At 41.1% G+C, this 25,943-nt stretch overlaps 3 protein-coding genes across 3 annotated transcripts; all 3 read right to left on the bottom strand.

Annotated features, from left to right (window-relative positions):
- Positions 1–7,446: 7,446 nt before the first annotated feature.
- Positions 7,447–8,588, bottom strand: LOC138592566 (trace amine-associated receptor 8a-like). Its single transcript, XM_069663400.1, has 2 exons — positions 8,422–8,588; positions 7,447–8,281 (listed from the first exon to the last, which is right to left on the bottom strand). The coding sequence occupies exons 1-2, from the start codon at positions 8,583–8,585 to the stop codon at positions 7,447–7,449; spliced, it is 999 nt and encodes a 332-aa protein (XP_069519501.1). The 5' UTR covers positions 8,586–8,588.
- Positions 8,589–11,604: 3,016 nt separating this feature from the next.
- LOC138592565 (trace amine-associated receptor 8a-like) lies at positions 11,605–12,746 on the bottom strand. The gene is made up of 2 exons (XM_069663398.1): positions 12,580–12,746; positions 11,605–12,439 (listed from the first exon to the last, which is right to left on the bottom strand). The coding sequence occupies exons 1-2, from the start codon at positions 12,741–12,743 to the stop codon at positions 11,605–11,607; spliced, it is 999 nt and encodes a 332-aa protein (XP_069519499.1). The 5' UTR covers positions 12,744–12,746.
- Positions 12,747–13,598: 852 nt separating this feature from the next.
- On the bottom strand, positions 13,599–24,591 carry LOC138592905 (alpha-tectorin-like). Its single transcript, XM_069663805.1, has 19 exons — positions 24,494–24,591; positions 23,490–23,564; positions 22,749–22,846; positions 22,337–22,564; positions 22,120–22,203; positions 20,712–20,817; positions 20,484–20,613; positions 19,987–20,227; positions 19,421–19,577; positions 18,949–19,033; positions 18,775–18,837; positions 17,791–17,993; positions 17,378–17,509; positions 17,094–17,281; positions 15,934–16,088; positions 15,534–15,779; positions 15,279–15,441; positions 15,068–15,160; positions 13,599–14,102 (listed from the first exon to the last, which is right to left on the bottom strand). The coding sequence occupies exons 2-18, from the start codon at positions 23,533–23,535 to the stop codon at positions 15,068–15,070; spliced, it is 2,418 nt and encodes an 805-aa protein (XP_069519906.1). The 5' UTR covers positions 23,536–23,564; positions 24,494–24,591; the 3' UTR covers positions 13,599–14,102.
- Positions 24,592–25,943: the final 1,352 nt, after the last annotated feature.

Below are 25,943 nucleotides of genomic sequence, written 5' to 3'. Positions count from 1 at the left end.
CCAGCGATTGGCCGTGCATGAAGAGGTCACGATAGACCTTGACCAGCGATTGGCCGTGCATGAGGGGGTCACGATAGACCTGGACCAGCGATTGGCCGTGCATGAAGAGGTCACGATAGACATATGTGAGGTGTATGCTGGTCCGATGACCTGATCGAGCCGCTAAGGCTGAGTGTTAAAGGTCATAGGACCCTAAGCTGACGGTGGCCGAATAGCTCATACGTGAGGTGCGTGATGTAACCTATATGAAATACGTGTTTCAACCAAGTGTATGGTGCGTGTACGTGCCCTCCCCCGCCATGAGACCTTGTGACAGGACGCAACGATGAACCTCAACCCATAGCAACACCGCACGTACCATCACCACCAGTTAAATGAAAAGCTTACCAGAATTCAGGGTTTCAGAGATCTTTGATTTGCAAGAACGGTGCCGATATCAGGGCGAATATAAGAAGTGTAGGCTGAGGAAGACCACCGCCCGAGTTGTTGCAGAGAGGATGATGAGATGCCTTGATTGGCAGCAGTAGTGGCAGCACCTATTCTAAAAGAATGCCCTGAATAATGCTGGGGGGATAACTTGATTTTGAGGAGCACTTGTTTTAGATGAGAATTAAACCAAGATTTTGAAAGAGGGGAGTTCCCAGGTGTTAGAAATAGAGGAGACTTGGCGTTAGTAGGGGGTCTGACTAAAAGGAATTTGATCATGGATTTAAAGGGGCAAAAGAGTGTTCCTGTGCGAGCCACAATGACTGAACAGGACCCATTACATTTAGTATCCTTAAGATCTACACAATAGTGACTAGAATGAAAGGCTAAATCCGAGAAAGAAATATTCTTATTGGGATTGAAAGATTGAGAGGAAGTTGTAGTGAATTCACCAGCTCTGAGGAATGCATAAAAAGCAATGGAAAATACTGCCTCGAGCAGAGCGTCAACGTAAGGAGATAAGAACCCTTTTCTAAGTACAGATAACATGCTATGAAGAACGGAAAAAGTAATAGGCCTCCTGCGGTCTGCAACAGGAGGGGAGACTTTAGCAATGCCCTTTAACAAAATTTTAATAGCAGGATTTGAAAATAAACTAGGAAAAGAGGGATCATAACATCTGACGTTAAACTGGATTCCTGCAAGTAATCCTCTAATATACTGAGGTTTAAAATGTCTAACATCCATACAATAGCCTATGAAAGCACAAATGGTGTTAATGTGAACAGGTTTGAGAGGCATACATATTGAAACACAAAACAAGGCAAAAGTACTCCATGCAAAATCATATGTTTTTAAAGTGGAGGGGGCTAAACCTTTCCTCATATAATATTTGGATGACTCTAAATAGCTGATCATTGGGCCATGATTTAGAACAGAGTTAGCTGAGGAAGGGGCGGAACTTGAATATGAAATGGGCTGGCTTCGGGGCAGATGCTCCGGAAGATCTGAAAGTTAAAGCGTGAGAGAGAGTCAGCAAGTTTATTATAATGCCCGGGCACGTGACGGGCCGTGATTATGAAGTTGTGAGTTATGGACGACCATGTGATGCTTCTCAGGAATGGCATGATATCTTTAGAAGAGGAGCGCCCTCTGTTGATCATGCTGACGACAGCTTGATTATCACAAAGCACTGAGATACGTTTGCGTTTCCAATGCTGACCCCACACGTGACATGCAACTGCAATGGGGTAAATTTCGTACAGCGCTGAGGACTGATCGAATTCAGAGAAAGCGGGAGGCCAGTGATCAGCGAACCACTGGCCTTGAAAGAACCCCCCAAAACCCACGGATGGAGCGGCATCCGTGAAAAACTTCAAGGAGTCAGAAGAATGTACCAAGTCATCATAGAAGAAGGTTATGCCATTCCAGTGCTCGAGCAGCAGGGACCAAAAACTCAGGTCGGAGCGGCACCCTTCATCTAATGATATGACGTCATGTAAATTATGCACTGAGGACGACATCTCTAGTAAACGAGATATGAAAGACCACCCTTGAGGGATAACGCGCATGGCAAAGTTAAGATGCCCTAGAAGGGAAAGTAACTGCTGCTTTGTGATGTACTCAGCTGCGCAGTACGATTTTGAAATATCACGAATGCGCTGCAGTTTTTAGGCTGGGAGCAACGCTTTCATTTCGATAGTATCCAGCGAACACTGAATCAGGATGAGATGACAGTTCTGCTGCTAAATATTTAACATTTATTGGTGTAGAAGGGTGAAAGTTGAGAATGTCTTTGAACCACGTCGGTTCTCTTGGCGTGCAAAATTCCGAGACGGAACGATGCGCCGTGGGCAGACGGACCGGGGATGTGCATCCCTGCAACTGCCGCAAACGTGAAGAAAATGGCAATTGGGAAATGAGCAGACATTTTCATTGAAATTGTTGCAGATCGGCGAGCTATTAAAGAGATGCACCTGACAGCCACATTTGTCGGTGAGCGGTAGAGGCGTGGGTGGAGGTGGGGGATTTAAGAGAGACTGCTGAAACAGCACTGAGGGGCACAGGGAGGCGGAATGACCTGATTGCCCACATGAGCTGCAGGTAATGATTTGATTTCCTCCGGCGAACATCACCATCACTAGGAGCTCGGTGTCCAGAATGGACCAGTCCAGGCGGATGTTATATTGTGAAATGTTCAGAGCGGCTTTTCTTGAGAAGGCTTTGTGGTACTGAAAGAATATGTTTTTTCCATACTTGAGATTGAGATCACTGATGAGAGACAAATAAGCCTAAGCATAAACATCACGGAATATGCCGAAAGCTGCTACAAACTGCCCGAAACTCAAATCATTATTAAGCCGGGGATCGGCGGACTTAAAGACGGCAGTTAAATTTTCGCCTGTAGCGACGCTATTAGCGCACTCTGGTAGTGGAAGGCAGGATAAGGCTGACTAGATTAATGTCTTTGCCATCTAAGATTTTAGACCTTAACCGGGGAGATATGTACGCTGATTGAGGAATGTAAGGCCTACCTAAAATAGGAGCTGGAACAGCCGTGGCGAGTGAATGTGCTGAAGCTTCAATCCGAGTGATAGTGGATGGCTGACTTGGCGTAGTGACATCCAGCATTGAAGTGCCCGAATTTGCAGAAGTTGTAGCAGAGGAAGAAGTGGCAGATGAAGCGTTCTCCAGAGCACGAAGGCGTGCGTCGATATTACCCATAGATTTATTCAGAGCCTGTAAGGTGGAGACTAAGAAACTATCAGAGGATGATTGTCTTGGATTAGTCGGTTCTGCGTGAGAGGGGGACCGGCAAGAGACATTTCTCCTCTTGGGCTGAGGAGCTTGCAAGGGACCTGATTTCCTCGTTCTTTTCTGACCGCGAGTTGGTACAGGAGAGGAGATGATGGAAGCAGCCGGTTGCTCGGCGCGATAGGAGCATTCTCCCTGTTCGTAATTTGATAATTCCGCCAACTCGCGGAGCTGGGAGAGAGAAATACCTGGTGCTGGAGTGATGCCACGACCATGAAGCTGAGACATAAGGAATCCTGCCTCGCCTTTTGATGGACTGTCACGAACTGCAAGGCGAGCGCTCCTGCGCAGGCTGTCCGGGGAGATGGAAGCTATCTCCAGCAACACATCGCCTCCTAGATCAGGATCCTCCGCGAGTTGATCGAGGTCAGAGTCGGACATTGGAGGAAAATTTAACAACGAGATGCAACAAAGGGTGAGTAGGAAATGTTCCATTGGCAATAATCGTCTGAAACGATGAGCAGACTGCGGAAGAGAGAGGAGCAGATTTAAAGTTTGACAGCAGTAAGATGATTGGTTCACAGACGTCGTGTCTAACTCTGGTTGGTTAATGCTTAAATGGGAACGCCCATAATCAGCTGATCGCGAAAAAGGAACAGAGGGGGGAAAGAGAGAGAGTGTAGTATGAATGAAGTTAATGATGAATGAATGACTGAGAACAGTCTTCCTGCTTGAACTTTTATCTAAGCTACATATTGACGCAGGCTGTCAAAGTGGTGTTTTATATTATTTTATTCATTTATTTATTTCAGACCCAGGGGGATCCATATCACAAAACACAAAAAACAGACGCACACACAAAAGAGAAAAAATTTAAATTAAAATACAAAGCCTTCCACAATGTTCAATGTCTAACATACAGACAAGTTCGCCAATGGTTCCACAGTCTGGAGGAAAATCTGACAGAACTGCGTACAGGGTTAGCCAGAACAGCGATTAAGTCGTTTTCTGACTCGGATGCCCTACACATAAATCTATACATCAGGTTACGTAAAAACAGCAGAGCAGGTAGGTACCCCGACACTGACAAATATATGGCTTGCACTGGAGCTTCTTGAAGCTCTCAGCAGCAGCCTCATGCCGTCATTATAAGCCACTGTGAGTTTTTTAATGCTGCCTTGTTTATAACGACACCACAAGTAGGCAGTATACAAAGGTGTACAATACGCTCTAAAGAGTGAGATCTTCACAGATACAGAGCACATGCTAAACTTACGACACAGCATGTTCGCTTGAGCATACAGTTTCCGACGCTGCCTATAGATATCCTTGTCATCAGACAGGTCATTTGCGATAATATGGCCCAAATATGTAATCTCACTGCACACACTGAGTGCAGTGCCAGACAGATAAAAGTCAGGGAAGGTTGACTTTCTGTCTTCTCTATTTCTGACAATCATGATCTTACTCTTTTTAGAGTTGTATTTTGTATCAAAATCAGCCCCATACTGTGTGCATATTCTCAGAAGCTGTTGGAGACCAGCACTATACGGGCTAAAAATGACCAAATCATCTGCGTACATAAGGTGATTAATTAGTGAGTCACCAACCCTACAACCTGTACCACATGCATTTAAAATCAAAGACAAATCATTCATATAAAAAAATCATTCATTAAAAAGAAAAGGAGACAGAATTCCGCCCTGGCGAACACCATTGGTCACATGGAAGGGAGCAGATGTTACATTCCCCCATCTCACTCTCATTGCCTGATGCGAGTACCAATAAACCAAGATTCTAATTAAGAAACCAGGGACCCCATTTTTAAACAATTTTAAAAATAATTTCTCATGATTAACACGATCGAATGCTTTAGAAGCATCAATGAAGCACATGAACATCGTGGAATTTTGCCTATTATATTTATCTAAAATTTCCTTTAGTGCAAAAATACATAAATCAGTGCCATGCTTTCGTTTAAAACCAAATTGGTTGTCAGGAGACAGGACGTACTTCTCAAGTCTACGCAGTAGACCTTTCTCCAGCACTTTGGACATGACACTGGCCAGAGCTATTGACCTGTAATTATCTGAGCTGTTCAGCTTCCCCACTTTATCTTTGATAACTGGTACTAGCACAATAGAGAGCATAGAATCAGGTAACACTCCATGAACAAAAAAACTTGTGTAGCATACAGCCACCAGAGGGCACAGTTTCTTACTGGCAAGTTTAATATGTTCAGCTGTAATATTATCCAAACCACAGGCCTTATTATCTCTTAACTTCAATATTGCTTCATGGACTTCAGCAGAAGTGACAATAACATCACCATTAAACTCTACATTATCCACTACAAACAGATTACTTTTTACACCGTTTAACAGTTCATAATATTGTTTCCGCCATAACTGTGAAATATCACCAAGACCACTCACACCATCTATATTAGATGGAAGAGATGTTTTGCAATTAATAGTTTTTATTTCTTTCCAGAAGTCATTAACATAATTTTTTTGCAGCTTCCTTGCCAGTGAATCTGACCTCATAGTATTTTCATTTCTTTTAATATAGCGAAGTGCATATTTAAATCTAGAATTAGTGCGTTTTTTATTTTCAAACAAGGGGCCATGCCTGCTTTTGCCTGACTCAGCCCATTTTTTAAAAGCATTTCGGGCCTCTGCATGGAGCTCTTCTACATGATCCTTCCAACCTGGCTTAGCATTGCACACTTTTGTCCTATGTTTATACAGAGGCCTGCTCGAGATATCGAGAGACTCCACAATAGCTTCATACAGGGAACATAATTCCTTACAGTGTTGTACATTCTTACAGTTCATATCCCGACACAATAAGGCATCTTTTGGGACCTTAATATTACCCAGCAAAGCATCAGAATGATTGACATATTCATTAAGATTTTTCTTAGACAATTTTGACCAATCTATTTTCCCTACATCAATGCCATTATCCACAGGCAACAACACTGGTAAATTGCCTGTGTTCAACACCATGAGAAAGGGTATATGGTCCGTAGTAGCCAGATCATAATCAATTTTCATCACATCGATGGAGTCATGGGCATCCACTGTACAAGGCAGTGGTCTAGCCAGGAAGTAGAGTGCCAGGCCTCGCTGATATAGGTATAACTATCATTTGGCAATAGTACCTTACTAGATAAAATCAGTCCACTGTCTGAACAAAACTGAATTAGATGATTACCAAATAAAGAGTTGGCATCAATTACATCAGCATTCATGTCCCCAACAACATAGATGCAGGTAGAAGGATTGTCCTGTATAATGGACATGATAAATGCCAGTCTACTGAGGTACTCCTCCTCATTTTGTATGCACTCATATGGCGTATGGACATTCAAAATTATTATTTTCTTAGCATTACAACACAGCTCAATGCCAATAGCCCAGTCAACTCCCAGTCTTATAACGTTAACCAACTGGTCATATTTTTTATTCCACATCGTGACTACCCCCCCTGAAATCCTCCCCCGGACCACTTTAGCACTTAGGTCAGTTGTTGATTCACCCGCCCCATGTAAGTCCCTATGTATAGAATTTAGTCCTTCCAGGTCTTGTTTAGCCAGGAACGTCTCCTGGACACACAAAATGTCACATCTCTCCATCAATTCGGCCACAACAACACAACGTGATTTATCAGTTTCACTGTGGCCAACACGCAGCCCCCGCGCATTGTAAGACACCACACAGATGTTCATAGGGAGATTAATTCATATCATAGCAGCTACTATGCAGACTGGCTCTCGTGTGGAGCTGCAGTACCACTCCTATCTCCTTGCATTAGGTCTTCTCAACACTGTTGGCAAACATAGCATTTTTTTCCAAAAATAAGTTGTTTGTTTGCTTAATCTTTCCATTAACCCAAAGATAAAACTGACAGTAGACGTCCAGCCTAGTTATAGCTTCAAACAGCGATGATTTGTCATTTGTATGTGATCATTGATTTATGTGGATACTAGTACATTTCTGCTCCTTGCTACTTACCAAGTTTCATGAAAATTGGGCCACTACTGTTTCCATAATCCTGCTGTCAAATACACAAACGACACCAAAAATATAACCAAAGTGATTAAATGATTTTTGCTTGTTGAAAAAGTCTCATGTCAGATCCTTAACTTAATCTTTCTGTAATATATTGGTTCAATTATAATGCCAATAGCATTTTTCGTTAGCCTGACTTTAAAACCCCTCACATGATCAGCTCAACATGAACATGTTTAAACACTTTCAGTCACTCTACAGCGTCTCTTTGCAGTATGTTAGTCTCACACGAACCAGGTTTCAGTATTTGAAGTGTAACCATGAGTTTAACAGACTTTCTAAACCAAGAATAGAAAAAGGCATAAATCAAAGGGTTAAGACAGGAGTTGAAGTAGAACAGACATGTGACAAAGGCAGCAGATGAGGCATTGAGCAGGCTGTCCTGGCCTGTAAGTGTGATGCAAAAATATGGACAGAGACATAACAGAAATACGACTACAACAACACCGAGAGCCCTGGCTGCTTTCATCTCAGATTTTTTGGCAGTTGTTTTGGAAGAACTCTGGAGAGAGGTGGCTGCAACATGAGACCTCATGACCCGAGCCTGAGACACAGCCACCACAAATACTCTCATGTACAGAACTATGATGACAGTGACAGGACCGATAAAGGTCAATAAAACATCTACCAGTCCTGCAACATAATCAATAACAACCACACACTCTCCAGAGCAGGAGTTAAACCTGCCCGGTTGTTTCAAGTTATCTTTCATTATCAAACTGTTGTATAGAACAGAACACAGCCAACAAAGACAAGAGCAGATTGTAACTCTTCTCACAGTGACTTTGGTAGAATAATGCAGAGGATCACAAATGGCAACATAGCGATCGACTGATATGAGCACCATGTTTCCTACTGAGGAGGATGTAATGATGAAAACTAAAACAGAATACAGATTACACATGAGGTCACCGAGGAACCAACAGCCGTCAATGAGGATAATTTGAAAGAACACGAGGAGGCCCACGAAGAAATCTGAGACCGCCAGAGAGAGGAGGAGGAGGTTGGTGGGGGTATGGAGCTTTCTGGGGAGATAAGAGAGCAGCATGAATGGTAATTTGAAATTTCAGTTAAACAGTAGTTGTCATTCTGAATCACTTCTATGACTGATCTTAGTTGTAATGTACAACTACCAGTGTTGTAAAGTTATGAATGAAGTACCTACTTGAAGTGCGAGATTGAGATGATGACCAGCAGGTTAAGAATCGCAGTGAGCACAGCGATAAAGGAAAGCACAATGTACGTCAGCACAGCGTCAGAGAGAGAACGCCTTGGCTTCCTGCAGGAGGTGTTCAGTTGTGGAAAGCAGAGTTCAACTCCCTCCATCATCAGAGAGAGAGGAGGAGATTTGACAGTGTTCAGAAGAACAGAGGGTTCAGATGTTAAATAACTTAACTACATCTTTTGTCCCTCCTAAGATTCTTCCTTACTTCAGGACTGATAGACCCCTCCTCCTTTTCTTTGTACTTTTTAAGATAAATTATTGTAAGTCTTGTCTGTTTCTTTGAATATGCTATAGCTGCACTCCAATGAAATGGAAGTGAAAAACAAGATGGAAAAGGAAAATAAGATGTAGGCTACCTCAGCTCACTTTGGATAGCGATAGCAACTGCTCTAAATACATACGAAAACAAGATAATTCAGTTCTTGAAATGTAATTTTAACAGTTTCCAAAACGCATGTTTTCACTTTGTCATAACAGGTTAGTTATAAGATTGACTGGCCAAAGTGATGAAAGTCATTTTAAGCTCCAGCTGAAAGAGTTACTCACGCCAAGCTGTTCCTGGCGTTTCTTTTGGCGCAAGTAGCTACTGCTGTGTGTCGAAAGTGGTTGACAACTCATCTTGCTGCATCAGTAGCCTTCACCACATCACCATCAAGATATAACCTGCCTTTATTGCCAGCTACAGAGTGTTCCCGGTGCATTCCACATCTTTGGGAAACATTTCGTAAAGTTCCATGGCTATGTTCATGTTGCTAGCAATATCATGTGCTAAACAAAACACCAGTAAGCGGCATTCTTGATTATCTCAGACCAGTGTTGTGACCAAGTCATCTTTGCTCAAGTCCCAAGTAAGTCTCAAGTCATTTGGTCTAAGTCTCATGCAAGTCTTGAGTCATTTTTTCTTGGGCAAGTCAAGTCAAGTCACAGGTTAAGTCAAGTCAAGTCACTTTTTTTCCACCCAAGATCCAGCACTCTTACCTGTAGTATCCGGTCTTATAAAGAGAAAAGACAAGGTGTTTGTAGCCCATCTAATAATGATATTATTGGCCAATTTATATAACCTGTTCAAAAAGTATGACAGTGAATTGTATCTGTATTATCTTGGCACAGACGCAGCCATGATGATGGTCTGCTCTGAGACCGAATTGAGTAGTAACGAGTACGACTGGTGAGGCTTCTCTTTGGGGGCTTTGATGTTGCGTGTTGCCATAGCAAAGAGTTTGACTGACAGCCAGTCATCAAGCATGACAATCACATACCGGGGAGCTTTTTGAGTCGTCCAATCATGACTCCCAGTTTGCGCTGCGTACATACTTGACAGACAGAAACTTGACAACATTGAATTTAACATTTTATATTTAACAGCTAACATTCAAACTTATGAACACACGCAAGTCATCTGAGTCATCATGCCTCAAGTCAAGTCACAAGTCATGAAAACAGTGACTCGAGTCCAAGTCACCAAGTCTCAAGTCCACATCTCTGTCTCAGACAGACAATCGGCAATGTTGGCAGCAGTGTGTCTCTCTGGCATCATAGATGTACAGCACTTGAGCCATCAGCTTCCATGTATCAGTAATGTTGTGAGCAATTACAATAATGTACTGCTCCAAGGTGGAGAACATCCACATGTCCGTTGTTAGCCACACACCTTGGTCTCTGATTTCCTTCACCATATATTGACACAGGCTGTCAAAGTGGTGTTTAATATTACTCCACAGTGTGTTTTAAGATGGGACATGTTTGCCAGGCTCAATAAAATGCAGCATTTCTCTGAAGCCCTCTCCATGTACTGCTGCTAAAGGTCTGAAGTCTTTGACAATGAAATTCACCAGCAAATTGGTATTCTGCTGCTGCCTTTTCTGCGTTACAGCAGGGCGTTTGGTAAAGTTGCTAATCGGCTGCTGTTGAAAAGACTGGGGTCGCTCCTTAGCTGGCATAAACGGGTGTCTTTTCAGATGAGTGTGCAGGGTACTTGTATTTTTGTTGACGAGTGGTGACTAGTAGACATCAAGCATAAAGCGTCACCACACAGCAGTAAGGTCAAATGTTAACTAGCCTGTGCAACCCCTCGTTCTTTGGGCATGGGGGCTGTGTCGGCGTCTTCATGCACACTTACTATTTAAGTAAAGTCAGTTAGTCAGTCCTACGATTCTCCCTTCCTCGGGGACTGATGGGGCGTCCTTTGCTTTGTACCTCCATAGGTCTCTCTTTTAAGACATGACTTTAACACCGGGGACACACCAGACTCAGAAGCGCTGTGAATGTTTTCATTGAGGCTACAGATCAAAAGGTGCACGTAATGATGTCAACAAACCTTCACACTGTTTTTTATAACAATCTGCCTATGAAATGAGGGCCACTAGAGATGTGTCACTTTTGGGCAGCAGTCATGTCGTCCATCTTTTTATGTGGTCTATAGATTCCCATGTAACTGATCAAATTCAACTACTTACATCTCCCCTATTCTCTGTTCTAGAAGGAGTATTTACCAAAAAATGATAACACTGGTTAGAGAGGGTATTGTAGTGCCTGTGCACTACAATGGTCTTCTTTAAAAACCCAAAAGAAGGCCTTCGATGCTGGGAGTGCACAGACAGAATTTCTTACAAATGTTGCATTTAACCCTGGTCTAGAGTGTTGAGTGTCACTCCCATCTGCTTGCATTAGGTCTTCTCAACACTGTTAACAAACATAGCTGTTTTTTCCAAAAATAAGTTGTATGTTTGCTTAATCTTTCCATTAACCCAAAGATAAAACTGACAGGAGACGTCCAGCCTAGTTATAGCTTCAAACAGCGATGATTTATCATTTGTATGTGATCATTGATTTATGTGGATAAGTACATTTCTGCTCCTTGCTACTTACCAAGTTTCATGAAAATTGGGCCACTACTGTTTCCATAATCCTGCTGTCAAATACACAAACAGACAAACGGCACCAAAAATATAACCAAAGTGATGAAATGATTTTTGCTTGTTGAAAAAGTCTCATTTCAGATCCTTAACTTAATCTTTCTGTAATATATTGGTTCAATTATAATGCCAATAGCATTTCTCGTTAGTCTGACTTTAAAACCCCTCACACGATCAGCTCAACATGAACATGTTTAAACACTTTCAGTCACTCTACAGCGTCTCTTTGCAGTATGTTAGTCTCACACGAACCAGGTTTCAGTATTTGAAGTGTAACAATGAGTTTAACAGACTTTTTGAACCAAGGATAGAAAAAGGCATAAATCAAAGGGTTAAGACAGGAGTTGAAGTAGAACAGACACATTACAAAGGCAGCAGATGACGCTTTGAGCAGGGTGTCCTGGCCTGTAAGTGTGATGCAAAAATATGGACAGAGACATAACAGAAATACGACTACAACAACACCGAGAGCCCTGGCTGCTTTCATCTCAGATTTTTTGGCAGTTGTTTTGGAAGAACTCTGGAGAGAGGTGGCTGCAACATGAGACCTCATGACCCGAGCCTGAGACACAGCCACCACAAATACTCTCATGTACAGAACTATGATGACAGTGACAGGACCGATAAAGGTCAATAAAAAATCTACCAGTCCTGCAACATAATCAATAACAACCACACACTCTCCAGAGCAGGAGTTAAACCTGCCTGGTTGTTTCAAGTTATCTTTCATTATCAAACTGTTGTATAGAACAGAACACAGCCAACAAAGACAAGTGCAGATTGTAACTCTTCTCGCAGTGACTTTGGTAGAATAATGCAGAGGATCACAAATGGCAACATAGCGATCGACTGATATGAGCACCATGTTTCCTACTGAGGAGGATGTAATGATGAAGTCTAAAATATAATACAGATTACACATGAGGTCACCGAGGAACCAACAGCCTTCAATGAGGATAATTTGAAAGAACATGAGGAGGCCCAAGAAGAAATCTGAGACCGCCAGAGAGAGGAGGAGGAGGTTGGTGGGGGTATGGAGCTTTCTGGGGAGATAAGAGAGCAACATGAATGGTAATTTGAAATTTCAGTTAAACAGTAGTTGTCGTTCTGAAACACTTCTATGACTGATCTTAGTTGTAATGTACAACTACCAATGTTATAAAGTTATGAATGAAGTACCTACTTGAAGTGTGTGACTGAGATGATGACCAGCAGGTTAAGAATCGCAGTGAGCACAGCGATAAAGGAAAGCACAATGTACGTCAGCACAGCGTCAGAGAGAGAACGCCTTGGCTTCCTGCAGGAGGTGTTCAGGTGTGGAAAGCAGAGTTCAACTCCCTCCATCATCAGAGAGAGAGGAGGAGATTTGACAGTGTTTTGACGAGGGCTCAGATGTTTAATAACTTACCGACATCTTTAGTCAGTCCTACGATTCTCCCTTCCTCGGGGACTGATGGGGCGTCCTTTGCTTTGTACCTCCATAGGTCTCTCTTTTAAGACATGACTTTAACGCCGGGGACACACCGGACTCAGAAGCGCTGCGAATAGCCGCAAAGCGCTCAGAAGCGGAGCCAGTTTCCTTTCAGCGCCCATGTTAACCGATTGTGTTGTTCACATCAGACGCGCCGCGATGTATACCTCCGCGGCCGGCACGCGCCCTGCAGCGATCATTTCGCCATCTTGTCTATTTTTTGGTTTATTTTGTCAAAACACACACGCAAACAGAGAGAGAGAGAGAGAGAGCAAGAGGGAGAGAGCATGATGAAAAAACACCTCCAAATGTGAGTAAACGACAGCTGAGGAGCAGAGGCGCTTGTCGACCGGCGCGGAGACATGAGCGTCTGGTATGAAAGGAAGTGCTCCGGCTTGCACGCGATTTTCGTTGCGCGGCGCTTCGCAGCGCTTCCTCGTCCAGTGTGTCCCCGGCGTAAGTCATGTCTGTCACTTTGAATAGCATTATCAAATGCTCTAGAAAAAACTAAGATATTTCAGTTTTCGAATTTTAGCTAATTTGAAAAAGTTTCCAAAAAGCATGTTTTAACTTTATCATAATATGTTAGTTATTAAATTAATGGCCATTTTAAGGTCCAAGGGGGTATTTCAAAGGTAACAGGCTTAACTGATTGTGATATAATCATTTTGTAAATTCCCAATAAAGACATTTATTAAAAAAGAAAAAAGCCACAATGTATTATTCATGGATATTATGCTTTTATTGATTATTTAATACCATAATGAAGGTAGATAAAGTATATAATGTAACAAATCATAAGTTGCAGGTTAAGTCAACAAACCCTCGCACTGTTTTTATCTGATGAGGAGAATGCTTATAGATAACATAACCCCAGCAAAAAACCTGTCAGGAACATGCTGATATTGAAACCCCGTGAAACATAGCCTACAGTACCCATGTGTTATGAACTATCAAGTATTAGTTTGTATTTTGTTCCAGGTTTTCTCACAGTTAATGGTTCTGTCTGTCAAACAAGAACCTCTCCAATATAACTCTAATTATGTACGGAGAAACAACCCCAGAATCCCAAGATCAATCGAAAGTGTTAGGCTGGAGAAAGATTCATGAGTGTGTAGTTATTATGATATAGATTGACATCAGTGGTAACTGGTGGACTCTTCATCAGGACAAAGCCAAAACGATTCTTGTTTTGGGTCTCGAGCTCACTGCTCAGTCCAAGTCTTCATGGAAACCTACAAAGATAACCAAATCCAAATTATGGTTGGTTGTTAATTCCATTAACATACAGATGTGTCTTTTTCAAATGGGCAGTAAATTGTAAAATCCCTGGAATCATCAATAATTTGTTCTGTGATTTGGCCGATACTTCAACTTCGACTTTTATCTTTGGAAATATGTTACTTGTAACAGAATGATTATTTGTGTTGTGCTGTTTGTGTATTGCTCTATTAAACTTCTACTTATCTGATTGACTGATGGCACTATCCAGAATCTGCACTACTTACTTTTCCCCTTAAATCTGAGGATTCAGGGTTTTCTAGAGGTGAACCTATCTGCATGTCATTCTGTAGTTGTTGCATTGAGGACTTATAGGGTTTCCTCATTAATTGGTCAGGAGAGGGTGTGTGACAGAGAAGAGGCCTTTGAGGAAGGAACACAACCTGTAGAAGTACACAAGACACCAGCCTAGGTCCCATAGTGTTTGTGGCAAGCAGGCTTAATGCACATTTTACCCTTCCTGGCTAACAGTGAGGAAAGACGTGGGGAGGTCTATGGTACACTGTCAAGGACAGTATCCTGACAGGTAGAAGGGAAGGTAGAGGCTTCCACCCCCTCCCCTCTACAAGGTTTTTCACATCATGTTGCTAGGAATGCAGGAAGGAGGTATCAAAAGGTCAAATTGAGACCCCAGGACTTCCCCTAATTTGTTATTCTAAGAAAAAGAAGGCTACATTGCACTTGCTATGTTGGCATAGCATGCTGCTTGGCTAATCCAGAAAGCATCTTAAGAGCAGAGCCATCAGGCCCAAGCATACTTGTATCTCAATTTGTGCAATAAATGGTTAAATCTACGACAAGAGTAATCCTGAGCTAACTTATTTGGTGTTTGCAAAGCTTATTTTTTACAGTTGCATGAGAATTTGCATTGTCCTTGAATTCTGCAGTGATGCCATATCAGAGTGAGAGTTGAACTCACCTAGTAAGTCCAGGCCATGGTGATGAAGGCAGGATTTTCATCCTCATAACTTGACATTGCTGATCTGCGCCATCTTCCAGCCTGGCTGCATCTCTGGGAGGCAGTTAAAACAGCCATTGTAAGGTTGGATCAGCACAGGTATATTCAGGCCCAACAGTGATTCAAAATAAATGATATTAAAGGTAAGGGCATATTCAAGAACTTGGCATACCGGGACACAGTCGTTTCCCTTCTTGACACAGAGCTGTACTTTGCAGTGCAAGTAGACATCGCTTGTCTCGCCAGTGAACTGGAACGTGTTGAAAGAGAACACAGTGTGCGTTCCCATTCCATTGTTGTCCACCTCCACCGTGTCGTCAGAAGGATTAGGGCAGCTGCTCAAAAACAGAAAAACAGTCGTGACAGCGACTGGCAAAATAAAAACAACATTGGCTTTAAAACCATAAGCGTATCTGCGGTGTCTCACCCTTTGATGATCAGGTCATATTTCAGATTTCCACTCGGCGAAGGCTGACTGGTTGCCCAGCACGAATCTGTCACCACGTGCACTATGCTTTCATCTAGCCCTTCAGTATTAAGCTCCACCCAGATTCTCTCATTGAGGTTGATTTCAGTGCTTGACATGATGGGATTCATTAGATCAGCACTGATGGAGGCCTTCATGGTCAGGTTGTACTTCCATGCTCCAGAAGTAATCTGCCGGTCTACAGAGCTAGAAAGCAAACGCAAAAGTCGGTTGTTGTTCCAACACACACTTCCCCACTGTACCGGGCTTCTGACTGAACACAACAACGAGGTGAAGCTCAGTGAACCTTCTTATGGAAACAAAAAGGTGACTACTCTAGAATGACTCTGTATAAGCATACCTATGTTTCAGTTTGATGGCCAGGCTCTTGATATCCGGCTGATTGTAGTAACAGGAGAAGTCGATATGCACTCGGTCATGACGGTAGATTAGGCCAACTGTGGAGATGTTCTGTGTCATGATGGTGTTCTTGTAAATGATTCTGGTGTCGTTTGCCTAAATGGTCACATGGACATCAACTTTGTAACAAGACATTTAGTTGTCCCCAATGCTGGCATTATAACAAACAACTCTTCAACTTATTTCACTATTGCAAGCACATTGCCAAAGTCAGATTTTGAGTGCGGAGTTGTGACATGCTCTTGTCATCTTGATTGTGTGGTGTAAGGTGGTGAACCTGTCTTGGCTATCTTAAGTCAGTCTTTCTCTTGTTTTGATGTTCTAGTAATATCAAACCTGTTTAATATTATCCTAAGTTTATATTCTCAGATCATTCATGCACATGAACTCGCTCTGGCACCTACAGGAAGCAACACACCTGGTAGACAGTAAATATGTAAGGGCTTTGAGAAGGTGAAAGCCACAAACAAGGACTGCTGTCAGTGTGTTCTTACTAAATTCCATGCAATTATCGGATACTCTCTTGCTGTTAGGACATGGTGTTTGCTCAGCAGTAGGTTTCTGTGGAGCAACAACATTTTCAACTATGGGCAAAGATCGCCTCGCTATCGGCTTTTAACTCATCTAACCCAGCTAATGTAACAGCCTCAATAACTGCTTAAAAACACAAACCAAATTACACACGCAGGGAGCTGTGTGTCTGGTTGCAGTTTTGTACACAGTGACCCTGCAAGATATCTGGTCTCTGCAAGATTTTGTATTCTGCGACTAAAATTCAAACTAGGTTTGAGAGTGTTGGAGTTTAGACTTTAAAAAGTTTTCCTTTGGACATACAACCAGTCTTATGGTCTATGATGGGCATAACCGTGTTTACACTTTTAGATTCTACTAAATATAACTGGTACTATTTAGATGTAGTTGAAGCTTTCATTACGTGCAACAGAAGACCCTTTTTCTTGGATCAACAGCTTAATAAGTCAGAGGTCAGTGCTACAGTGCTCTTACCCCCGCAACTACAGAATGATTCAACAATTGAGTTTCAAAAAGAGTGCTGGAAACTTGTTTTTGAGTGGTATTAAGCAGCTTCTAAAGAGTACCCACCTTTACCACTGTACCACAAGTTTTGCCGTTGTCGAAGTTGAATTTCACCATGTGGGTCTTGTCGTCCATTTTTCCTTTGCAGGCCTGGTCATTGAGGTGTAAGGCAGTGTACTGGATGCCTTGTTCCTCCAAGAGACAATTAGCCAGATTTACCTCAGCCACCTTATGTGCGCAGACAGTCGGCTCACCTGAACACCATAACAAAACATTACATTGTTTTAGCTTCTGTCCATTAATCATAAAAGAGCAGATAAGGAACATGCACACATACATAGCTGACTCACCATAGCTGCTTGTTGGTCTGTACTTGGAGGCAAAAATGGCCCGACAGAGGCAACGGGGAGGCCCACCACTGTGTTTCTGGCCACAGAACTCATGATCGCTGCAGAACTTGTCCTGACAGGAGGGCTGAGAAACTGTTAACACACACACAGACATATGAAGGAAAGCTTCTGATTAGACCAAAGTCAATTCTAATTTGAAAATATTTTGAAACTCTGGTCCACTGACTTAGTAAGTTTCTAGCATTAAGAATCACTGTTAAGTACTATCTAAATCTATCTAGGGACGGGCATTGCAAATTAGCCTAGGCTATAAATTGTGTATTGCACCACTTTGGTTTACATGCTTCATACTTACCTATGCAAATAAACAAATTGAAGTTAAAATAAAAGAGAAAAGAAAAACAGGGGCTTACAGCAGCGGGTCTTTGTGCCCCAGTCCTCCACCTTGACATTGCCTTGTTGCTTGCAGGCCATAGCGTAGGCTTTCAGGAGCTGGCACTTAACACCATCTAGTGCAGGGTATTTGCACAGAGTATTGTTGCAGGCAGTTATGAAGGGCTCTGGGTTGATGAGCTTGTTGCAAGCAGTGAAAGGAGCCTGCTTCAGGAGATTGCACCTTTTTCAATTAAAAAATGGGACATCAAATTTCAGTCATCAAGAACAGTAAGGTCACGATGATAGAAAAAATGATACCCCCTTTACCGCTTTAAGATGAGACAAAGATGTCCAGTCGTTTTGTCTCTGTAGTGGCCAGTCAAGTTCCTACACATCAAACTGTTCTAACCACGTCTTTATGAACCATGCTTTGTGCACAGGGACCTTGAAAAAAACTATTAACACAAAGTCGGAAACACCAAATTGGCTAAATGTCTTCCCTGGAAAAGAGCCCCAGAAGGCATCACCAATCGATTCCTGTAATTTGAATCTGTTTAGTCTTGCCTTTAATTGCATTGAATTTATTTATGTCTATATGTGTTTCCTACCGTAGATTAATGAGATTGATGATGAGCACTTCGTGTTGCATTAACTTGTAAAGTGCGATGCAAAGAAAGTCAGAGTGAATGATTGATTGAAAATTGAGTTCAATACCATTTCATGGCCAAGCTGCCCCGACTCCTTGGTGCTTCCAGCCCCACTAAATCTGCCCCAGTCAGGTCCAGAAGGGTATATGTTTAAAAACCCAACTTGTGGCAAAGGTGGCATCCTTTAACAGAGCCATGTTGGAAGACACTGAGCTCTTTACATCCAATTCTGAAGTCTAAATTAACTTGGAGATTTGATGGCAGTGTAATAATTAGAAGGGTTGACCGCTGACTTTTGGCCATTCTGTTAATGGTGACGTATAATGTACATGTACATTTTGTCAGTTCACAAAATAGAGTTTAATCTGTGTTTACCATTCAGTTCCAGAGTTGCAGTCAATAGTACTGTCAGCAGTGTCATCATGCTTTGTCTCACATCTATGGAGCAACAAACAGGAAACAATTAAAGACATGCCAACAAGTCAAAACTACAATAAATGAAACTCCGTCATTTGTATGAGTAGCAATAGGTTTGATTTGAGATCTTACCCACTGGCGCTCAGTTCAGCAACATTCTCCCCACTGACAGTCCTGCTGGAATGACCACACAAACCCTGGACAACTGCTTTGGGTCCTGGCCAGTTTCAGGTAGGAACATGTGACACACTTGTGAGTTTTTAAGCACAGCAGCTATTTATTTAGCTTTAGTCATAATTAATATATAATTATTTGATCAAAACCAAACTTTGTGCTCTCACCCACACCTTATTTTCCATGGGGCTGAGGTGTGCACATCCATGATTAACCCACATTTGATTTTATGAAGTTTGGCTGATTAGACTTTCAGAACCGTGTGGGTTTAAGACTTTGCTTGACTGAAATCTGACTTACAGGCTTGTGAGTATATTGGCACTGAAGAAAGTTGCTACCACATGTAGCTCTGCCCACCTTGAACCTGGGCAAAAGTCTAATCACCCAGATAAATTGAAAACACAGTTTTATCACAGCTGTTGCATCGTACCTGTCATTTGAATTTGCGTTTTGTCGCCATCAAAGAAGACAGAAACCATGTGGGTGGCGGTTGATATCTTAGCGGTCACTCCTGCCTGGTCCTTAGAGAGCTCCACACCTTTGAACATTTGAGCTGTGGCATTAAGCGTCAACGCTTGCCCATTCAGCTTCAGTCAAAGAGGCAGAGGAGACGCTCAGTCAAACATCACGAAGACTAAAAGACACTTCTTAATGGAAGAAGATATCAAAATATGCACGTACAACAGTGTCACCAAATGCTTTGCTTTGTAAAGGGCTTTGGATACACATAGGTAGGTGGTTGTTTGAAAGTCTTCTGTTTCCTGCCATGGCATAAATTCCTTTTGTTTTTACTTTTTTGCCTTTTTCTTTTCTTTATTTTTAAGGTTCAAAAGCGGTATCAGAAAAAAAGCTGTCCTTACAAAAATCGTGGTGTTTATGGTGTTTATTTTGGACCAAACATGAGCGAATCAAATCATTGATGAGATCTAAATCACAAGTTGGTTTCTTAACAAACTTACACATTACTCAGAGCAATTGTGGCAGTAGGAAACTTACCTTAACTCTGCCACCTTGTTCCAGGGAAATCTGAACACCTGCACCCAGCTGCAGTATCAAACGGTCTAAAAAACTGAAATCTTTACGGCGTCTTTCCTGGAATACCCCATGCACCTTGAACCCTGGGATAGATGCAGGGCTCAGCAGAGTGTACCCACAGCGGTCCGGGACAGTTTGGACCTTCCCAGTGAAATCGATAACAGTGGAGCTGACCACGGTGCACATTTCGATCATGGCGCAACTGAGGGAGAAAGAGAGAAACCGATCGAGAAAAAGACGATTTGTACTTTTACAAAGATGAAAGAGGTGAAAACAGTTAGTTAGCTTAGTTTATTGATATAGTTGATTAGCATTTGGTTAGATATTATGTTTGCAATCCAGCAATCAACTAAAAATTCAGTACTTTCCTTTAAAGAGGTCAAGAACTGAAGACCTAATGTTTTTGTCATGTCATGTTTCAGAGATATTTCATTTCTACCGTTTCTCCAGTTACTTACCTCCCGTCACCCTGGCAGCGCTCCATAGGACCACATTTGCTGACTGCACTGGCAACTCCACTCACATCACAGGTTACATTAGAGCAGATTTTTGCGTCATACGTTGTTGTATTTGTCTTATAAACAGCACCTAGGAGTTAGGAGAAGTTTGTGTAAATAGTTTTAACTGTAAGTAAAATAAATATTAAAATATTAACCTGCCCTAGAGGAACCATTGGATCTACTAACCTGAGAGTCTGCATCCGCTAACGTCTGTGATGACACCAGTAATTGTTTCAGATGTCTTGAATGTCTGTTTAGAAACTGTTTGGCCATCGACTTGTGAATCTGCCTCCTACAAAGTTTCAAGAAAGAAAGAACAGTATTTTTTATGGGTGACATTAATTAACATGGATTAAAACACAATTAAGACTCTGAAACATCCCATATCCATACATTATCTTTGAAGATCTTTGATGAGCATCTATGATGATGTTTGGGGGAAGTTTTACAGGTCTGTAATATCCAACAGGAGCCTGAACCTAACCTTGCAGTCTTGCATTTGCAACAGATAAGGCTACAAACAAACTATGTTATGTTATCACCTCTGCTAGATCAGTAAACATGCTTTACCTTCTAAAAGATCTTTCAGATAAGGGATGAGTCAGTATTGCAGATTAGTTTAAATGATATGATTTCTTTGTATCTCTCATTACATGTAGGCCTAGTTGCCCGAAAATCTAGACATGCCTATTTCCAGATCTGTAATCCTTGTGATCTTTGAATCTGGTAATCTAAGGGATAATACGCAGGTATCATATGGCGTCAATATCAATTTAAACATGTTTTCAAGCACATCTCCCTGTTTTATCTCCTTAAACCACTGATTTATTAACTTGTACACCATGATCATACAGGATACTCTTTTGTCCTGTGTTTTGTCATTTGTCAAAATTGTGTATACAACCTGAAAGCAATGAATGAATCAAATGCTTGAACAAAAATAGAATAAAAATCCAGTCTCTGTAGCTATGACGTGCCTCTAACAAGTTTGTCCAATAATGTCATTGGATGGCTTATCTACCTGCCTAGCTGCACGCACTCTGCCAGAACAATCATTGTGCTTCAGTGACGTTTGACAAGCTAGTGGCACAAGAATGGCAGAGAAAAGTATTTTGATACGGTTTATGATGGCAACAAAGCTGTGCTGCTCTTTGAAAGCTCTCTTTAGGAGTCATCCCTCACCAGTAGTTAGAAGGTATTCTGACAGAAAGCATGCAGCTAGTGCTTGTGTCGCTAGTTTGTGGGATGTATTGAATGTATGTCAGTGGTCATACAATTATTGAGTGAAACTTTTTATTATGGTGAAGAAAAGGCTCTGAGGACAAAAACACATGAAGCAGAGACGGTTCCTCCAATGAACAAAGAATTAAATGTACTATAGATGTTCTGACAATGATTCTTTAACAGAAATGTTCACTTTGTAAACATGTTTTGACCTTTTAGCACATAAAATACATGAAATACTGATCTACCACTGGTCATGTGATTTGCCTGAATGCTTCAAAATCAACCTTTTCATTCACCTACTCACGTCACCCTCTAAATTATATATTTTTCATAAAGGTGTCCATATTTTTATTGATGTCATACTTACAACATCACCACTTGTGTAGCCAGCATATGTCTTGATTGCCAGGATTGCTTGTGTCCCAAAGTTTCCAAGTTCAACTTGTTCAATCTAAAAACAGGAAACGGACCAAAGGGCGCAGAAAAAGGTTTTTTTTGTGTTGTTGTTGTTTCATATACCCCATCTTATGTATTATTTCATTTAAAAAACAACCAACAGTAACATTATTGTAAAAAAGGCTCACGTCAGATTCTTGATTGTCTTTCAAAGGGATTACGTTGACACATTTCCCAGCATGCTTCAGGTTTGGCAGAAGTTGATGAACACCCGATCCAGTGGGTATTTCTCTTGTAAGAACTTCCAGGTCAGCTCTGGCAGCTGTCCCTCCGGACATCAGAATACAGTCATTTTGAATTCCAGGCTTGTACAAGCCGTTGAAGCAAAATGCGAATTTGTTAGCATCGAGGCTCACCTGTTTAAGAACACAGAGGAGACACAGCCAATACATAACAGCAACAAAAACATTTTGACTTGTTTATTGAAATTTTTTGCTGAGAATATTTTTCTTTTTTCAATTTATATTCTGAAAATGTTTTTACCACCACTGTAGACTGATACAAAAGGACATTAATAAAGTAAAGGCTTTTTGTACTCACATAGACTTTGTCATATTTCTGTCCAAAGTAGGTGATGGGGCAGGAGGAGATGTTCATCTCCGTAATATTGTTAAATGCCTGGACAGTTGCAGCAGTACCTGAAGATATGGAGACGCAACATATGTGTAATAAAACAAGACCAAGTACAAGTACTTACATTTGGGTACTTGCCGATACCGAGTAGCGATAGTACTTAATGATAATATTACAGTTCTCATAATGACTTTAAAAACATGTTTTATTTTCATCAGATGTTCCTCATTTTCTCACAGTAACAAGGTAAATAGACATGGTGATACAACTGCAACTGCTGCTGACATTTTAACACTCAACTTTGCTTCTCCGCCTACCTGCTTAACTAACGGGAGGCTAACGTCAAACTGTTAAGTGGTATTCGGGTGTGGTACTCGTTGTAGTTTTACGAGTACGAATACGAGTACTTAAGTTCCGATACCGCCCGATACTGGTCAGGGGTATCGGTGCATCCCAAGAGAGAAGTTAACATTTTGTGTAGTTTGATTTGACTGAAAATGCAATAATTTCCCTGCAAAAAAATACAAATGTCAAAGTTTAACTTGCATCTATAAGGTTTGTGTAAAGGATCAATTTCCACCATTTTACCATGTGACATTGCATCAAATCAGTACCAAAGATATAAGAATATATTTTGTTTGTGTGATGACAAATCAACACTTGATGGGAAGTTGGTGTTGCGACATGTGATTTGAGAAGCGTTCTTACCTGTCAGGAGGCTGAATGCAGCCAGGTACAGTCTGAAGCCGAACATGCTGGTCGTCTGCTGACCACCACCTGAAACTAAGCGAGAGTAGACAACATTTATACGTTTGGACCTGAGATGGGACAGAACATAAGAGTATGTCAGCATCACAAAAGACAGCAGTATAATAGTCAACCAAAATGGTGGCAGTGCATAGGGGGAAAATATTGCCTTTACAGAATTTTCCTAAAAATTGCAACATAAATGCAACTACTGTCAGGCTCATCAAGTCTCAAGAATGTAACTGTAGCTGGGATTATCCTATCAGTGAAGACATGAAGTGCGGCTAAACTACACTACTGCATGTACGTGAAAGGAAACCTATGTCCTTCAAAATAAACGCTCAACATTGACTTTTTGCCACAACTGTTTTTTTGTTTTTTTTTTCGAGCACACATCCCCGACCCTCTGAAAACAGCCTTGCAACCCACTTTTGGGTCCCAACCCACCAGTTGAGAACCACAGGTTTAGAGAATGCACACAGGAACAATAGCAATACAATAGCATTTCAAAATAGCTCAAAATTCTGCTTTTAAAAGCTATCAAGTCTCCAGCTGTAACTGAGACAGCGGAGACAAAAGTTTAACAGTAAGATTGTTTTGTTTTTTTACATTAAAACAGTGTTTTTTATTAACTTGAATTGATACTTATAAAGTTATTTTTCAGCCTTAATATAAAAATATTTCAATTAAAAGTATTTTACTCAAAACTAAAATGTTGCACTAAAAGACAGATAGACGATTTCCGCAGAGCCATTGCAAAAACATCAGTTTAAACCAAACAATATTAAAGCAGTGCGGGAGCAGCTGCCGTACACCGTCAACACTAGCTACCATCTTAATTTGTTATGTATGTTTTTCTTTTCCACTGTCTTTAGTATATATTATTTTTTAACAATATATATATATTATTTATAAAGCTATACTAATACATTTGGGAAGTGTCAGAGTTTACAGTGTGTGCTTACCCTCTGGAGGAATTGTAGAACAGCAGGGAAGTCCAACAGCTCTGTGATTAGTGATAAGCTTCTCTGGATGCTTCAGCGCTCAGATCTCATCTCTGTGTATGAAGGACACAGCACACCCTTTTTGTCTCCCTCTTTGTCTATATACATGTCCACAATTTTTTTACTCCCCAGCAGAGTCGTGAAAGTCTCACAGATTCTTGTGGCCTTTTGTCTTGCCAAACTGGCTTCTGTCACGAACACATTCCAGTAGCCAAATACACGGTAATTACCTGAGTTATTGTGATGCAGACTGGTGTCCATCTTATCAACACCTTATTATTTTATTGGAAGATTTATTGTAAAGTAGCACAGCATCTTAAAACACTGTTTTATAGTAGCAAGTGCTCTAGAATGTATTAGCAATTTAAATTATGATTCTATTGTCACTTCAAGAAATGCAGCTGCTGGGTATAATTGATATCTCACAAGAATCACATTTTTCATGGAATCCGTTTGTTTCTAATCTTTGTCTCTTTTAGTTATTGCTTTTTAAAGAATTGTGTTGGGGCTTGGGTAACTATTTATTGCGTTCGTATTTGCCGTGCGTTGCCATGGGGATTGGAAACTCTCATTTATTCATTTTGGAAGAGGTGGATTTGCAGTAGAATTACTTTTCTAAAACCATCATATTAAAAATGTTACATAAGTAATAATGTTTTATTTATCTATAATGTCTTTTATTGTAATTTTCTGATTCTATATATTCTATCGTTTATCTGGACCTTGAGTCTGTTATTACCATTACACTGACATTGAATTAAATATATATATTTTTTTATTTTTAGAAGAAATTGTTTAACATTTTACTAAAATGGTTGTTCCTTAAAGTAGTTCATTCTTGTGTTACCCCTTGAACCGCGTCCCCAGGTACCCCAGGAGGTATCATATGTTATATATGTACGACAGGTAGGATTAAGGTAAATGAAAATCCTTAAACGTACAATAAACAATACAGATTAGATAATACAGTGCTGACATCCTGACCTTAATTTAATAACCTGCCAATGTGTTAATAAGTAATTGTTAAATACATGTTGGGTTCAGTTTAATTACCCATCTATTATTATTCTGGATTTAAGAGTCTGTGTTTTGTCTACAGCTGTAAAAGAAAAATATCCTGAGGCGTAAATGTTCAGATCAAGCGATCCGGTTGGAATGTAACCGGGCAGGAAAGAGTGTGACGGCTCTATTATAATGATGACACTGATGAGTTTTACCTCCGGGGAAGAACTCTTTGACAGATGTAGAAGCCAGGTGTGTCCATCACAACAAGCACGCAAGGCGCACATACACAAAAAGACATTATAACAGCACCCTTTTTTTGAAATAAGCTACTGTGTGCAGAGGTGAGGAAGGGAATATCAATTTTTCTCAGAAAGGATTTCAGAACAACTGCTGATGGGGCTTTTAA

Source organism: Semicossyphus pulcher, unplaced genomic scaffold, assembly GCF_022749685.1.
Source record: "Semicossyphus pulcher isolate SPU_LCO1_2020_fin unplaced genomic scaffold, fSemPul1.0.p SCAF_15, whole genome shotgun sequence".
NCBI classification, from domain to species: Eukaryota; Metazoa; Chordata; class Actinopteri; order Labriformes; family Labridae; genus Semicossyphus; species Semicossyphus pulcher.
Note: the sequence above shows the minus strand (reverse complement) of the source record. Positions and strands in the feature narration are given on the sequence as shown.

What these genes read in the sequence shown, in the direction of transcription:
- LOC138592566 (XM_069663400.1), bottom strand. Translation starts at nt 8,585, where the DNA reads ATGATGGAGGGAGTTGAACTCTGCTTTCCACAACTGAACACCTCCTGC. An exon ending in ATCTCAATCTCGCACTTCAA is followed by an intron (nt 8,282 to 8,421) that starts GTAGGTACTTCA and finishes TTATCTCCCCAG; the next exon opens with AAAGCTCCATACCCCCACCA.
- LOC138592565 (XM_069663398.1), bottom strand. Translation starts at nt 12,743, where the DNA reads ATGATGGAGGGAGTTGAACTCTGCTTTCCACACCTGAACACCTCCTGC. An exon ending in ATCTCAGTCACACACTTCAA is followed by an intron (nt 12,440 to 12,579) that starts GTAGGTACTTCA and finishes TTATCTCCCCAG; the next exon opens with AAAGCTCCATACCCCCACCA.
- LOC138592905 (XM_069663805.1), bottom strand. Translation starts at nt 23,535, where the DNA reads ATGTTCGGCTTCAGACTGTACCTGGCTGCATTCAGCCTCCTGACAG. An exon ending in GCCATCAAACTGAAACATAG is followed by an intron (nt 15,780 to 15,933) that starts GTATGCTTATAC and finishes TTTGCTTTCTAG; the next exon opens with CTCTGTAGACCGGCAGATTA. An exon ending in AGGGAAACGACTGTGTCCCG is followed by an intron (nt 15,161 to 15,278) that starts GTATGCCAAGTT and finishes ACTGCCTCCCAG; the next exon opens with AGATGCAGCCAGGCTGGAAG.